Source organism: Hyperoodon ampullatus, assembly GCF_949752795.1.
Source record: "Hyperoodon ampullatus genome assembly, chromosome: 15".
Classification (NCBI taxonomy): domain Eukaryota; kingdom Metazoa; phylum Chordata; class Mammalia; order Artiodactyla; family Ziphiidae; genus Hyperoodon; species Hyperoodon ampullatus.
In genome coordinates this window covers 74,068,448-74,084,254 of record NC_136928.1, presented here as the reverse complement: position 1 = coordinate 74,084,254, position 15,807 = coordinate 74,068,448, and the positions used below count along the sequence as shown (strand labels likewise).

General features: G+C 41.0%; 1 protein-coding gene across 1 annotated transcript; it reads right to left on the bottom strand.

Annotated features, from left to right (window-relative positions):
- Nucleotides 1–9,227: 9,227 nt before the first annotated feature.
- TTC32 (tetratricopeptide repeat domain 32) lies at nucleotides 9,228–15,119 on the bottom strand (the record flags this gene model as incomplete). The annotated part of the gene is made up of 3 exons (XM_079721252.1): nucleotides 9,228–9,554; nucleotides 10,301–10,467; nucleotides 14,968–15,119. 3 exons carry the CDS (start codon nucleotides 15,117–15,119, stop codon nucleotides 9,427–9,429), a joined length of 447 nt encoding a protein of 148 aa, XP_079577378.1. The 3' UTR covers nucleotides 9,228–9,426.
- Between the last annotated feature and the right edge of the window lie 688 nt (nucleotides 15,120–15,807).

Below are 15,807 nucleotides of genomic sequence, written 5' to 3'. Positions count from 1 at the left end.
TCTACCCTCCCAGAGCTCTTTGTACCAATTCCTTCCCTGCAGCGCACTCCCCCGCCCCAGCTAGGGCCCCACCGCTTACCTGTGCCTTGGGGCATCCTCTCTACCTCAGGGGTGTGATTTGGGTGACTTTGTACATAGTGCTTCCCTGTGTTCGTTTTCCAGGCCTTCGCACAGGGCGCCCCAGGGCTGGGCCTGTGGGGCTCCTGTTCTGGGCAAAGAAGTGGATCTTGAAGCAGGTCCGGGTTTGGATTCATGAAAATAAGTATAAACTGAGGTGCATCGCCCACAGGTAGTCACTGTTATTCTTAAACTGAGGGTTCAGAAGGGCTGATCCAGTCATAGTTCTGTGGTTCAACAACTGCCTAACCTTGATGCCAGAACCTTCTCCTGTTTGTCTACAATAAATGACTAGGCAGAGCACAGAGGACTTTTTAGGGCGGTGAAAACCCTCTGTATGATGTTATACTGAGGAATAGATGTCACCATACATTTGCCCAAACACATAGGATGCACACGACCAAGAGTGAACCTTAGGATAAACTATGGGCTTTGGCTGATTATGATGTGCCAGCGTAGGTTCATCCATGGTAAAAGAGGTACCACTCTGGGGAGTGATGCTGCTAATGGGGAAGGCTGTGCATGTGTGAGGGTAGAAAGCATATAGGCAATCTCTGTAACTTCCTCTCAGTTTTGCTGTAAACCTAAAACTTCTCTAAAACATAAAGTCTTTTAAATAAATAACAAACAAATAAAAATACACGAGGAGATGATTTCTTCCAGCTCAAGGGTCATATGACTCTGATTAAAATGATAGGCCCATTAGGCAATTCAAAAGGAATTATGTCTAGAAATTTGAAAGCTAGCAGCCAGCCTGAGGAGGAAGAGCGCTTAAGGAAACATTCTGGGACATTCTGCTCCCAGCCGGGACTGCTGGCTGTGGTGGTAGCTGACGGTGATGGGACCCAGCAGTGTTTTATGAGAGCCCAGGAGTAGGGAGCCCAAGGAGGCTATACATTAGTCATGTCTGAAAATCCTTCTCGCTGGTGCTGTGTGCCAGAAGCGCTAGCCACCGCCACTTGCCCAGATGAGGGACTTAATTGATCCAGGGAAAGCAACGTCCAGCCAGCATTGTTTTACTTGCTCAATGGCAATGACTTTTTCCAGGGAGGAAAACCCACATAAAACTGTTGGAAGTAGAATTCTGGATCAAGTCAGGCCCTGATGTGTTATTAACCCACTGTGCAAAATTACATGGTGTCCATTTGGTCTCCAATTTGAGAGAAGAAGCTCAATGCCCGCCCCCACCCCGCAAACTAAAATCCTAGAGAAACTCAGGGGAACAAAGGGAAATCTCCCTGCATCTTCCCTTTCACCCTCTCGTCTCCTCTCCAGTCCCCACACGCTTGAATAGAGACACTGGTCGGTTACTCTGGACAGCAGTCATCCCATGCTTAGACCTGGGCTAAGTGCCAGAGAGACGTACAAACACTGCTCCTGTCCTCGGTGTCCCCAGCTTGAGGGGAAGGACAAACACACAGGAAGGGAAAGAGCATAATTAGATGCTGGACTGAACGATACAGACGAGCGGTTCGCAAATTCGAGTGCATCAGAGCCCCCTGGAGGAGGCTGGGCCCTAATCCCAGGGCGTCAGTGGGTCTGGGCTGGGGCCCCAATGTTACGTTCTGACAAGTGCCTAGGTTATGCTGGCACTGCTGGTCCAGAAACCAGACTCTGAGAACTAGCGAAACAGACCACCTTACACCTTGCTCCTTACATCTTAGAGTCCAGCCGAAGCACGCGGGGAGCTCATGAAAATGTAAGTTCTGAGTCCGTAGGTCTAGCGTAAGGCCTAGAATCTGCACTACTAACAAGCTCCTAGGTGATGCCAATGCTGCTGGCCTGTGGACCACATTCAGTGGCAAAGGTGCCCTGTCTAGAGCATCATGGAAAATGGGAGAACAAGGAGTTGAGTTTGGGTTGATCTTGGCAGGCAAGGGTTAATGGTATTTGCTGAGGCTCGAAGGAAGGGCAGGATTTAAATAAATGAGGGCAAGAGGGCATTCTGGGAGAGAATGCCAGAGTAGAAGCAGGGAGGTGGGAGTGAGAATAACCAGGGGAGAGAAGTAGCCCCTGGCCACTGTCACGTGCTGGCATCAGGGACAGATGGAGGCTTGGGGCTCTGCAAGAAGGCGCCTCGCTCCATTCACCCTCCACCCCACCCTCCGCATCCAAGAGGCTGTTCCTATTCCAATAAGTCTACAAGCAGCTGGTCTTCATAATGGAAATGATTATTGTTCTGCAGGCCCCACTGACAGCTCCCAATCCTGCCAGCTTGGCCAACTTGGATGCCTGTCACCTGGCTTGTTGTAATGTCTTGTTGTTTGGCAGCCTGAAGGAACTCCCACTTTTCTTTTCCATTCTCAAGCCAGAGGAGCCTCTGTCCTCCAAGACCTGAGTGTCTCAAAGGCACGGGGGATGGTTAGGAACTTCTCAGCAGGCAGCCGGAGCAAAGCAGCCTGTTTTTGTAGGGAGCTTACTCCTGGGTCCCTCTCCTGATTCAGTCAAGGTCATGACCAGATAAGGAAATAAGAGCCCTCTCTTTCCTCCCCTGCCTTGTTCTAACAAAATGTTCACCCTTTTCCCACAGAGCTGCATTTTGTGGGTGCAGGAACACAAAGGCATACGTGTAAAAAGTTTGGAAATGGAACTAATATTTACTGGGTAGTCTTTTAATTTTCCCAGGGCTGCCATAACCAAGTACCACAAACCGGATGGCTTATAAGAAATTTTTTCTCTTACAGTTCTGGACACTAAAAGTCTGAAATCCAGATGTCGGCAGGGCCATGCTCCCTCCAAAGCCTCCTGGGGAGGATCCTTCCTTGCCTCTGCCGGTTCTGGTAGCTCCAGGAGATCCTTGACTTGTGGCAGCATCACTCCAGTCTCCGTCTCCATCTTCACATGGCCTTCTCCTCTGTGTCTGTCTGCATCTAAATTTCCTTCTTATAAGGACACCAGTCGTACTGGATTAAGGGCCCACCCTTCTCCAACATGACCTCATCTTAACTAATTACATTGCAAAACCCCCAATGGGGTCATATTCTGAGGTACCAGTGCTTAAGACTTCAACATGTCTTTGGGGCGGGGTGGGGGGAGACACAATTCAGCCCATAACAAGAAGCCCATTATAAAGCCATATTAAAACATAAAGTCCTTGCAGAATTTGACCTTGTCTTTTAGAGAGCTTTTGTCCTCTAAATTAAACTAGAACTATGAGCTGTTTTAAATACAATGAAAACAACTATAAATCAGGCCCTTTCTCAAGGACAATGTTGAAACAAGAGGTCAAACACCTGTCCACCCCATACCTAATAGCCAGGGATGAATCTGCAAGATCTAAACAGCAAGTCAATTGGCAGATTATGGTCACTAATTCCTCTATCCATTCAACATATTTGAGGCCCTTCTGTGTGCCAGGCCCTGTTCTAGGTGCTGATGATACAGCAGTCAACGAAACAGACAAAAACCTCTGCCCTGGTATAGCTTACTTGCCCGGGGGTGAGAAGACATGCAGACCAAATCAATAAAAAGGTGGTACGGGTTGAGAGGGAAAAATAAAGTGAGATGAGGATTGGGATTTGCATTTTAAGTGGGGTGGTCAGAGGAGGTGACAGGCAAGCAAAGGCCTGAAGGACAGGAGGCTCTGGCCTTGGGGTGAGGGGTGCAGACAGGAAACAGCAGGTACAAAGTTCCTCAACAGAAGATTTTGTGAGAACTCTGCTTCTTACTCTGTGATGAGCCACTGCATGCTTTCAGACACTCACATGACAAGTTTACTTAACTGAAGAACCAGAGACCCACCAGGATGAGAGACTTTGAGGCACTGAGTAGTTACAGTCAATGAGGAAGGTCCTGATTTTACCTGGGGATAAAGTTACTGGGTTAAAATCAAAACTGGTTAATGTCCTCCGGGCCATAAAAACCATAAGATTTGGGGTTATCATTTCTACCAGGCTAAAATCATTTGCATCTCCTCTGGACAAAAATCTTCAAGTTATGTGTAATCTCACAGAGTCCAGGCCCTAATCAAGAGTAAATAGGAAATAAAAGAAAGACACAACCCTGGAGAATTAAAAGAGATCATGGGTAGGTCTGTTAGGCTGTACTCAGTATGATACTGAAAGGCTATGCAATCCTCCTTTTGCCTTCTTCATAAATGCTGGACCCTTTTTCTTAACATAAGACACTAATTTACATATTGGCAGCTGTGGCTTTCAATTTTCCAAATGCAGTGTGCTATTAATATTAATCTGCTTTTCACCGTCTTCTGTGTCTGTTTTCAGTCAGGCAGGAAAATTACCAACAAGCAATTCTAGAATTACAATAATGTTCCATTATAAAAACTAAGTATATTTTAATACTCTTTTGATACTCACCTTTATGGATACTAAAACATTTTATGAGCAATTTAAATTTTGTATCAGGACAAAAAAAAAATCCACATATCTGCTTTGAGTTGAAGCCAGCAACAAAAAAACTAATTGACACTAACCGAACTGCAGTTTTGAATTTTATATGGATTTTGGGCATAACTTTGGGCAAGTTACTGAATTTCTTAGCCTCAGTTTCCTCCTCTGAAAAATAAAACCTTCGTCACTTCACTGTTATACATGTGATTGTGCTGACAGACACAGAGCTGGGATTATGCTGCTGTGTTCGTTTTCACTCTGTTAAATGCATATTCACAGGTCATAATTTCTGCTTTTTGGGCTTTCTTGTAGGTTTCTTCTTTTTATCATGTCTTTTGCTACATGGATGTGTCCTTTCATCTTCTTGTGATTGTAAAAAGTAAAAATCAGGTTTTTTAATCTTACCAATTGCTTTTTTTTTTCCCAAGGGAAAAAAAAAAGTTTTACTCGTATTTCTCATCCTTCTTTCATTTTGTAAAGAATGAAATGGTGTTTTCTGAAGTACCCCTGACATTAGATATGAAATTCAACAAACCTCAATCTCTCTCACTCTCTCTCAATCTCCCTCTCTCTCTCTCTAAATGCCATTTTTAACTGGAATCCCTTTCCCATAATTTAGTGTCACATTTTTGAGAAATATAGAAAACAACACAACGTGCATTTATCTAGAAGCTGTTAAAATTACACACTTAGCTCATGTACCAACTGTTCTGTTAACTCTTCACTAGGAAAGTTACACTGTATGTTTTTTAAAATAACAACCTGTTCACCCAAACGCATTAAATAAATATGCCATAAGAAGTGAAAGTTCCACATCACGGCTTCAGGCAGAGATGCACCTCCCGTATACTCCATACAAGTTTCTTGTCAGAGAACATCACATGAGCCAAATTGGAATCATGCTACTTATTTGGATGGAAGCAGAAGAGGCAGCAGTTTTTAGGACTCTTGCATCTGTGTTGTGTGTGTGCTACTAGGTGTTTTGAAACACTCTCATGTTTAGCCTTTAATGTGCCCAAAAGTGTTTTTCTGTTATAACTTCATGAAGTGCATTTTGCATGCCAGGAGACCATGAGATCCGAAAAGCTTGAAAAAGTTAAGAATGGTACAGAAACTCTGAATATACTTAAAAACCACTGAATTGTACACTCTGTATCTCAATAAAACTGTTTTTTTAATGGTACAGAAAAAATAATGAGTAAAGGAAGCATTCATGCCATTACAGTTTATGTAACTGTTGTAATTATGTAGTTCCAAATTATTACTTATATAAACTTGTCTTTATCAGTCAATTGATATATTTTTTTAAAATTTTTATTGGAGTATAGTTGATTTACAATGTTGTGTTAGTTTCAAGTGTACAGCAAAGTGAATCATTTATACATATACTTATATCCACTATTTTTTAGATTCCTTTCCCATATAGGCCATTACAGAGTATTGAGTAGAGTTCCCTGTGCTATACAGTAGGTCCTTATTAGTTATCTATTTTATATATAGTAGTGTGTATATGTCAATCCCAATCTCCTAATTTATCCCTCCCTCCCCTTACACCCTGGTAATCATAAGTTTGTTTTTACACCTGTAACTCTTTTTGTTTTGTAAATAAGTTCATTTGTACCCTTTTTTTAGATTCCACATATAAGCGATTTCATATATTTGTCTTTCTCTGTCTGACTTACTTCACTCAGTGTGACAATCTCTAGGTCCATCCATGGTGCTGCAAATGGCATTATTTCGTGATATATTTTTTTTATCTGCAAAAAGTATTTGGGTATCTTGGGCTAAGATGGAATTTGTAATTTTTCCAATTTTACATGAATGTAAAATGTTTTCATGTAATTTTTCCAAATTTTACATGAATGTAAAATGTTTTCATTTTATGGCTTTTCACTTAGCAGAAGCATTTTCAAGGATAAATTAAAGTTGTTAAGCAAGATAGGGGTTTAATTATTTGAAGCTTAGAGTTAGATGTTTAAGGGGGATTAGACTTGGCAGAGATGGAGATATTGAGATGTGTTGGTGTATGCTGAATTGATCTGTGCTGAGTGGCAGGGCTGAAATATATTCTGCCCATTGAGAAAGTCAAAGACCTGCAAAACAGCAGAAGGCTAAGACTATGTATAGTCTTGTGGGGGAAAGGGGTAGAGAGGCCAGTGAAAGGCAGAAAAACCAGAAAAAATCTAGAAAACGGCAAACAGATAATGACTAAAAGCTGACTTGGAAATTTCATTTGCTCATCCAGCAGCTGGGCTGTGGTTTGTTATCATAAAGGAAGTCCACATGCTTCATTCATTTCCAGATTTCAGACAAAAAAAAAAAAAAAAAAAAAGCTCCGTGCTTAAGAGTTAAAAGTTATTTTCTAAGCTCAAAAGTAATTTATATCCATTTATTCTCTCTTACCTTACTTTGTAAAGGAAAAACCTTAAAACAAACCACAATTTTCTGCCTTGTTTGTAGAGAGAAAAAAACTGGAAAACAATGTAGTTTGGGCACTCTTCTAGTAGAAAAAGAGCTCAACAAATACTGAAATGTGGGAAATATAAACAACAGCAAACATAAAATAACGTCTTTTTTAAAAGGTACATAGTGGGACTTCCCTGGTGGTCCAGTGGTTAAGACTTCGCTTTCTAATGCAGGGGGTGCGGGTTTGATCCCTGGTCAGGGAGCTCAGATCCCACATGCCTCGCAGCCAAAAAACCAAAACATAAAACAGAAGCAATATTGTAACAAATTCAATAGAGACTTTAAAAATGGTCCACATCAAAAAAATCTTTAAAAATATCTTTTTAAAAGGCAGATAGCAAAGGTATTAGTCAATCAGAAATTTAGAATCTGAATGTGTAATGTCGAAAGTTTTGAAGAAAATACATGAGGAAAATATATTATTCTTTAGTTATTTCCAGTAACTTGAGAAAAGTAAGTGTCTGGGTTCCAAATCACAAGTGATGATTCTGAACTTCAGTGACCTTTTTCTGATAAAGGATGAAGAAATGTTGAATAATAAAACCCTACAAACCAAATTAAATTTTTAATAAGCTTTTTTTTCATGTTACCTCTGATCCCAGTCAAGAGTAAAGAAAAGAGAATATAAGCCAAGAGAAAATAAAGTTATTGAAGCATTTTTTAAGTATTTGATTTTCTGGACAGACTGGCCTTAAACCTTCCCAAGGTCTACGGACTTTGCTTTTTATTTTATTTTTTTAATAAGTTGTAAAATAAGTTTTTAAAATAAGTTTCCTTAAGAGGAATTTTTCTACATTTTAATGCAACTTTATAAATTCTTTTAAAGACAGTTCCAACAAATAGAAAGATAAGTCATATTGGAAAATGTGAATCATTCCAGAAATAGAGATTTTAGTTTCCTTTCAAACTTCATTTCCTTTTAATATTCATTCACCTGCAGCCCAAATTCTTCATGTATTTTGCCAGATATTATTTATGGACTACCAACGAGGCAATTACGTCCTCTGCTTTATGAGATCACTTAAACTCAAACAAAACAAAACAAAACAAAACACCCTTTTAAGGGTGAGGATGGTGATTGCATCTGAGGTCACAGTAGTTACGCTGAGCCGTCCTCTGGAGACACTGGGCAAACACACTCTTTTCTCCTGATTAGGGCAATTTCCACCCCAGAACAGTTTTTTCCACAGCAATAATAAACTAGTTTGGAAGATCCCCAGATACAGGCTCTGAATCTTTGAAAGCCAAACCTCAACAATAAAAACACACACACAAAAATGTAGGTGAGACATGGTGACTCTGGCTCGTTTTCCCTTCAAATCCTTCCCAGCTCTTGAAAGCTTCATCATAGCCTAATCGTGCGTTGCAGCACCCAAATAAAATAGATTTTTTAAAAGCCTTCTATGTACTAAGTGCTTTTTGTCAGTTTCTCAACTCTCTAACCACCCCCATTCCACTCGCAATTTATTATATAGAGTGTGAAGAGTTCTTGGCTTATAGTGAGTATTCAGTAAATGCTGATGATGGCGATTATTAGTGTCATTATCCAGAGACAAAAAACGATGCTCGATATTTAAATCTTAACTACCTTATCAATGATTACTAGAGAAAATCAAGTGTAAGTTGAATTCTTTCAAATTGCTCTCATGCAAGACATGTGTTTATTTTTAAGCCCAAATGTTATGTCTCTCTAGCCTAGCTATATAAAATAGCTTTGCTCTCAAAGTGAATGCCATGGGGAGAAAATGGGCAGGGGACTATTGTAGATTAAAAGAACACAAAGAGACTTAACAACAAAATGCAATGTAACTTGATTGACTCCAGATCCAGAAATAAAAATCTACACAAGACATTTTGGAAACAATTGGGGAATTCGAATATGGGCTGGGTATGGATGATATTATAGAATTATTAGTTTTATTAGGTATTATAACAGTATTGTGGCTATAAAGAAGGCTGTCTCTATTCTTAGAAAATGCAGGCTGAAATATTTAGGAGTAAAGTACTGTGATATCTGCGCAACTTATTTTCAAGTGGCTCAGCAAAAAGTTATATATTTAAGCATAGAGAAAAAGCAAATGTGACACAATGTTAACAACTGGTGAATCTCAGTGAAAAGTTTATAAGTGTTTATTGTACTATACCTCCAATTTTCTGTAGAGGTAAGATTTTTTAAATAAAAAGTTGGGAATAAAAAATAGCAAAATAAATAGTTTTACTGAAGAAAATACCACACATTTCTTTAAATATTTTACTGTAATAATATACAATTATACATTCTTTTTACTCATTTACACTTCATAAAAGCATACCTGCTCAACACAGTTACTCAAGCTGAAATTAACTACCTTAAGTACATCATTTAACTTTCAGTGCTGATGCATGAATCTCTTTATCTTAAATATAAATCAAAATAGCTTAACACCAGCTTTAAATTAGAGACAGTGAGATGCCAGGTGGATCGTGAGTTAGTATTTCAATTAAGTTAAAATTTTCAATAATTTCTTCTTTGCTTTTCCTTTTTGTCTAGAATAGTCTGTTTTAAGCTCAAAATAGCATCTTGAAATCCAGGATTTAAGTCTAATACTTTCTTGAAATCTTCCAAAGCATCATCAAAGTATCCTGTACCAGAACCCAAAAAAATGGAAAAGAAAAAACACTGAGTATTTCTATATATTATTCATAGCAAAGTTTGGATACATATACTTTTGCTTTTATATTTACAAGCTTTCAACCACTCCTGCTAAAGGAATATTTTCCTCTTGATAATGATGTAGGGATGTTTGTGTCACAGTAACTTTGTGTACCCTTCCAGATTAATACACTTAAAGTTAGTTATGGGTTTACGTACTGGGATTTAACAGGTACGTAGCCTAAATCATCACAAAATTTCAACAAAATCATATCACCTATTTTATATAATTACAGTAAAATTAAGAAACAGGAAATTAATATTCTTTTTAACACTTTAATGAGAAACGATCCTAACAGTCCCTTTAGTCCAAGAATCTAAAACCCCTTCACTTTACATTGTCTTGTACGCCTTCAAAGATTTTAACTCAGAAAAGTTTCACAGGGAATCAGCAGCATTACCCTCATTTCGCAGCTGGGGATGCAGAGGCACAAAGTAATAGGATCACTCTCACTCCAGTGCCCAGGTCCAGTTCCCACCCCAGTGCCCCGCTGTGGTCTGTAACACCTACTGGAAGCCTAAAATAAATTCAGGTAGGCTTCCTTTGCTCCAGGCTCTAAACCTAAATTTCACATCACTTTCACACTGGATGATTACTACATTAGTTTTACAACATTTGAGAGCTCTGAATTCACAGAATACAGTCAAGGACAAAAGGAGGGAAAAAAATTCTTACCCAGCCTATATAATATCAACCCTCTGTTGTAATATGGAACTTCAAAATTGGGTTGGACTTCTATGGCAGATGTGTAGTCATCCATGGCTTCATAAAAATCCACCCTGAAGTACTTGATTTGCCCCCTGTTGTTATATGCAGTAGCCAAATCCTCAGGGCTGCATTTGCTTTAAACAAAAAGTTCACATTAAAAACACAGTGTTGCCAAATTCCTCTTGCTTCCCCTTTCATTCTCTTTCGGGTGTTGTCAAACTCATAGCCTATAACATGCGGTATCTACAAGCGGAAGAAACAAAGTGCAAGGAAATAAAGCAGTGGAGTCAATTTTTGTTTAATCCTGTTTTCTACACTGGCAAGGTTATATAGCACTACAATGTCAATCTGAAAAGCACATTCATTTTACTGTGTGTTCAAAGCCCCTGTTCATTGTCAATTTGTTTTGTTGAATATAATATGAAAATGTTTATTTTCTAAAGCACATGCCAGTGAGGCAAAGAAGACAGCTCAGAATTGAATGAAGCAAGGAGGGAAAGCCAGCCCAAAGTTCAAGTGTGCTACGGACATGTCATAAAGTGAATCGGTTTTATCCTCAAATTCTTAAATGATCTCAAAACACTGAGATTTTAACTCATTTTCCACCAGTAAAGAAACAGAGGTTAACTCTAAGTGAAAAATCAACATGCTGATCCCTAGGGAGTGCTCTCTGGGGAGAGAATCGCCCTCCCTCCAGCCTCAGCAGGTATCCTTCCCAAGGCCAGACTGGCTTCCTGCTAGTGGGACATCACGGCTCTGGTCCACACTCAGGGTCCTGTGTGCAGAAACGGCACTGCATCTGAGGGCTCCAGAGGTGGTCCAAGGAGCTTTCAGTGAGCAGACTTCTGTGAGTGGCTAGACATCCAGGCAGCTCTGACCAGCCACCAGCTCAACAGGACACACACACACACACACACACACACACACACACACACACTCACACACCAGCCTCTGCTGGACAAATCTTCTACACAGAGAATATCAGTGGGTTCTGCTCCATGTCAGAGATGATTCTGTTTTCCTTTCTTTTTTTCAAAGGATTCTCAAATTTGAACCAAACAGGGAGATGCAGGCTGAACTCAGCTGTCATTCTTTGTTATACTCCACAGTTCAAAGTCTAGTTCTCAGAAAATATTTGTGACTGCAGTCAGTGTTATTAAAAGTTACTTCTCTTAACATCTTGATCCTTGAGATCTCAGACAGGGACTGTAATTACTGCTGTCAGGAGGGGTACGCACAGCCTAGGGGTCTCCTAACAATGGAAAGGAATCACTGCAACTTTAGAAAATGTCTGTTTCTGTGAGCTAGGACTGAGAGAGACTGGGTACATGGACACTTCTAGATGCCACTAGCACCACCGTTAAATCCTAGTGAACAAGAAGGGACACTCCGTTTATCTCTCTCTGTTATGATATAGCTGAGCTGCTGCCCAGTAAACAGTATTAAGAAAAATGCAGCCTCAGGACTCGGTAAGGCTTTAGTCATTAAATTTCTAAGCTTCAAAACTTTGTTATAAACGTCTTATTATCAGAGGATCATCAAATGTCTGATTTAGAATTAGATCTCATTACAACAAATTCTAAAAGCCTACTCTCCATACGGAAATCGTTTCGTATTTTAAAGACATGGGCTAACAGTTAAAGCCGAATTTTTTTAATATTGAGAACTTTGTAATGATAGTGTTTACTTGGATGGAATATAACCAAGTCACCTAATCCAAAAGTAGATTTTTTTTTTCTTTGCACTTGCTAACTTTAGCAAAGAAAAAACAATATTTGGAAATTAGGTTTATGGCTAAGGCTGCACTTTTGGATATTAAAAAAAAACGTTATAAGCCATCCAGAGTGGCAGGCATACAAAGATTGTGAATACTGTTTCAAAATGATTCACGGACCCATTGTTTTAAAAATAAACGAACCCTAAGAGATATATTTAAGGAAGAAAGTTGAAATGACAGAACTCAGTTTAACCATGAGTTCCTAGAAGAATTTCAGAACTATAAGGAAATTAGAAGGTTCATGCAGGCATGCTGAGCAACCTTCTGCTAAACCTCCACAGATTTTCTCTCCTATGCTGGTAAGGGGCAGAAATTACATTTGCCACACAACAAATTTGTGATCTCAGGCTGAGATGAAAAAAGGAGGAGGAGTAACAAGACTAGAGGCATCGATGCCTGTTGCTGATGAATCATTTTTGAAACCTACTAGATAAGTCTAAAAAATATAACAAACTAGGGCTTCCCTGGTGGCGCAGTGGTTGAGAGTCCGCCTGCCGATGCAGGGGACACGAGTTCGTGCCCCGGTCCGGGAAGATCCCACATGCCGTGGAGCGGCTGGGCCCGTGAGCCATGGCCGCTGAGCCTGCACGTCCGGAGCCTGTGCTCCGCAACGGGAGAGGCCACAACAGTGAGAGGCCCGTGTACCGCAAAAAAAAAAAAAAAATATATATATATATATATATATATATATAACAAACTAGTGAATATAACAAATAAGCAGGAGACACAGATACAGAGAACAAACTAGTGGTTACCAGTGGGGAAGGGGGGAGGGATAATACAGGGGTGGGGGATTAAGAGGTACAAAATATTAGGTATAAAATAAGCTACAAGGATATATTGTACAACACGGGGTATATAACCACTATTTTATAATAGCTATAAATGGAGTACAACCTTTAAAAATTGTGAATCACTATATTGTATACCTGTAACATATAATATTGTACAGCAACTATACTTCAATAAAAAATAAAAAAATTAAAAAAATTTAACCTACTAGATAAGTCTACGCTTAGAGCTTGAAACAAGAATAGAAAACTACATTTTCTATGTTTAGTAACTTTGGGGGGGGGTGTACCATCTTATTGCTTGTCCCAAAACTTCTTTTAACTATTATTCTGGTGTATTACTGAAATAAGAAAGCCACTAAATGTTTCTGATTTAATTCCATGTGAGTTTAACAAACAGGAGAAGAATCATAAGCCTCATACAAATAAGACAAGCTGGCATCCTGTCAAGAAAAATCAAATCCTTGAGGGGAGAGGAGGGTGATAGTGCAGACAACTCAAAACTGTCAAAAAAACCCCTGCTCATTCAGCTGTCCTTTCTTTTCTCATCCTGGACCACTCAACACAATCAACAAGAACAACAAAGGCAAAACCTGGAGTACAACACATGCTACACACTCAAGCATAAATCCAAGATGCTTTGAGAGAGTAGGTATTAGCAGGTGAGGTTGACACAGGCTGGGACCTGGGACCCTTTGCTGCAGTGCTTGCACCTGGACAAACATCTCCTTGAGCAACAAAATACAAAGAAACTATACGGGACTAAAAAATTGGTGCAAATTATGGACAAGATACAAAACCAAAACCAAAAACAAACCCCAACTGCCATTTCTGAAGAGCCGGGAGCAAAAGCAGGGTGTCGGGAGCAAAAGCAGGGTACAGCGCATGCCCCCTGCACTCACCACCACCAAAGGGGTGGGCAGACCGCCTAAGCCACCCCTCTGGCCAGCTGGACCCCTGGACACCCCACTCCCGTCACCCCTTATAAGGAACCAGCTCGCCCCTCCTCGGGGAGCCCGGGAATCTGTTACTTGTGTTTGCTGCAGCAGGGGACCCAAGAAAGCCTTGCCTGAATTTCTTGTCTAGTCTCATCAGTTTCTATTGATTGGGGAAGGCCAAGAACCCTAGTCGGTATCAAGGTTGATAACATCACAAAAAGAAAGACATTACACGTTCTCTGACAGAAGGACACAACACCACCTACAATAGTGTTCTCACCATAATTCTGGATCTGAATTGGATCAAACCTCAAGATGTAACTACCAACTCACAAGAAATGTAGGAGACAGAGGACCATATTAAATGACATCAGGGGGATGAATTCAGCAAATCCAAAATGCGGGAAACTCTCAGGACACATGACCCGGTTTCCTCACCAAATAAACTGCAAGGCAAAAAAATGAAGGGGAACCTTAAAGGCAAAGACTTGATGTGCATCCCGACTTTAACCAACTGCTAAAAACCAACCAAACAAGCAAACAAAACAAAACAACCTTTATTGATCAACCAGGAAAATTCCAAAACTTGACAGTAGCAATTATGTGCTAATGATATTGTGGTTATGCCTTTTTAAATCCTTAATATCTAGAAATGCACTCTGAAACATCCATGGATGAATAATATGATGCCCTGGATGAACTGATAATGCTTAAGCCCTGTGATGGTTACCTGGAGGTTCATTACACCATTTCCATATATTTAAATTTTTCACAGTGAAAAACAAAACACCTGCTGTGATGTCGTGGAGTTGTGGTACTGTGTGCTAGCGTGGCCCCCACAGCACCTCGCCCTCACCAGGTCTCGCTCTAAGACTCTGGATCAGAGTAACATGGAATCGGGACACTCGAGGTGAGAGGCAGCCGGCGCCTCGGTGTCCGGACACCCTCATGGCTGTCCCAGAGGAACGCGCACAGGGCTGCGTTCTACTATGCTCCCTCACTGCCTTTCTGGAAACACAAACGTCTCCCGCTGCGCCGGTGAGCTTGGGTAACCGAGAAACCAGACTAGACCGGCCCTGCCGCCCACCTTGCAGAGGTCCCGCTGTGCCCACTTCTCGCGATACTTACCTCCCGGGCGCCTCTCCCTCGGAGGCAGCACAGGCGTACTGGTGAACGCAAGCGGAGTACAGCGCTTCGGCCTCCGCGTACTCGCCCTTCTGGAAATGAGCTTGGGCAAGCACTAGGGTCGCGAGGTTTTCTTGCCCTTGCTGCCCTTCCATAGCGGTCGGAGGCCTAGCTTTCCGTGTAGAACTGGGGTTGATTTCTGAGCGATTAGAGGCGGCACGACAAAGCTACTTCCGCACCCCGGAATTTAACTTGACAGCAAAAACCTGGGCTCTAGCAAAGGGGGAATTTTGTGCCTTCCGCGGACCCGTCGTCTCGCGGGATTAATGACGCTGCTGGTGGAGAGCGCAGGTGCTTCAGGAAAGCCTGGGCAGACGGACCCCTCTGAAGTGCAGTTCTCTTGTTACTGCCGGTCTCGCCTGCCTCGTCTCCAGAAAAGCAGTAGATCGATAGTCCCAAACTGGTTTCTAAGTCCGTGGTTACATGTTGTAAGGAGTTTGCCCTTTGTTACAGTGAATGGTGGGGGCAGGGGGGCGGTGCCGGAAGCGGAAAAGATGTAGGTTTGTTTTATGAATGGCTAAATGACCCAAGGATTTATTGTAGCACTTTTCCGGTTCTTGCATCCACCGGCTAGAGGTTGTTCTAAGTAGGCTGTGGTTACACTGAGACATTTTATGTCGAAATCCCATGAGCTTAGTTGTCACATGGACCTGAGTCCAGTTTCAAACACTGCCATTTATTAACTCCAAGGCTCTAGACTGCAAACTTCTCAACCTTTTTGAACTTCTAGAATAGTGTAAGGATTAATCGAATAGTATTTTGTGTTAATAGTCTGGGGTCGAG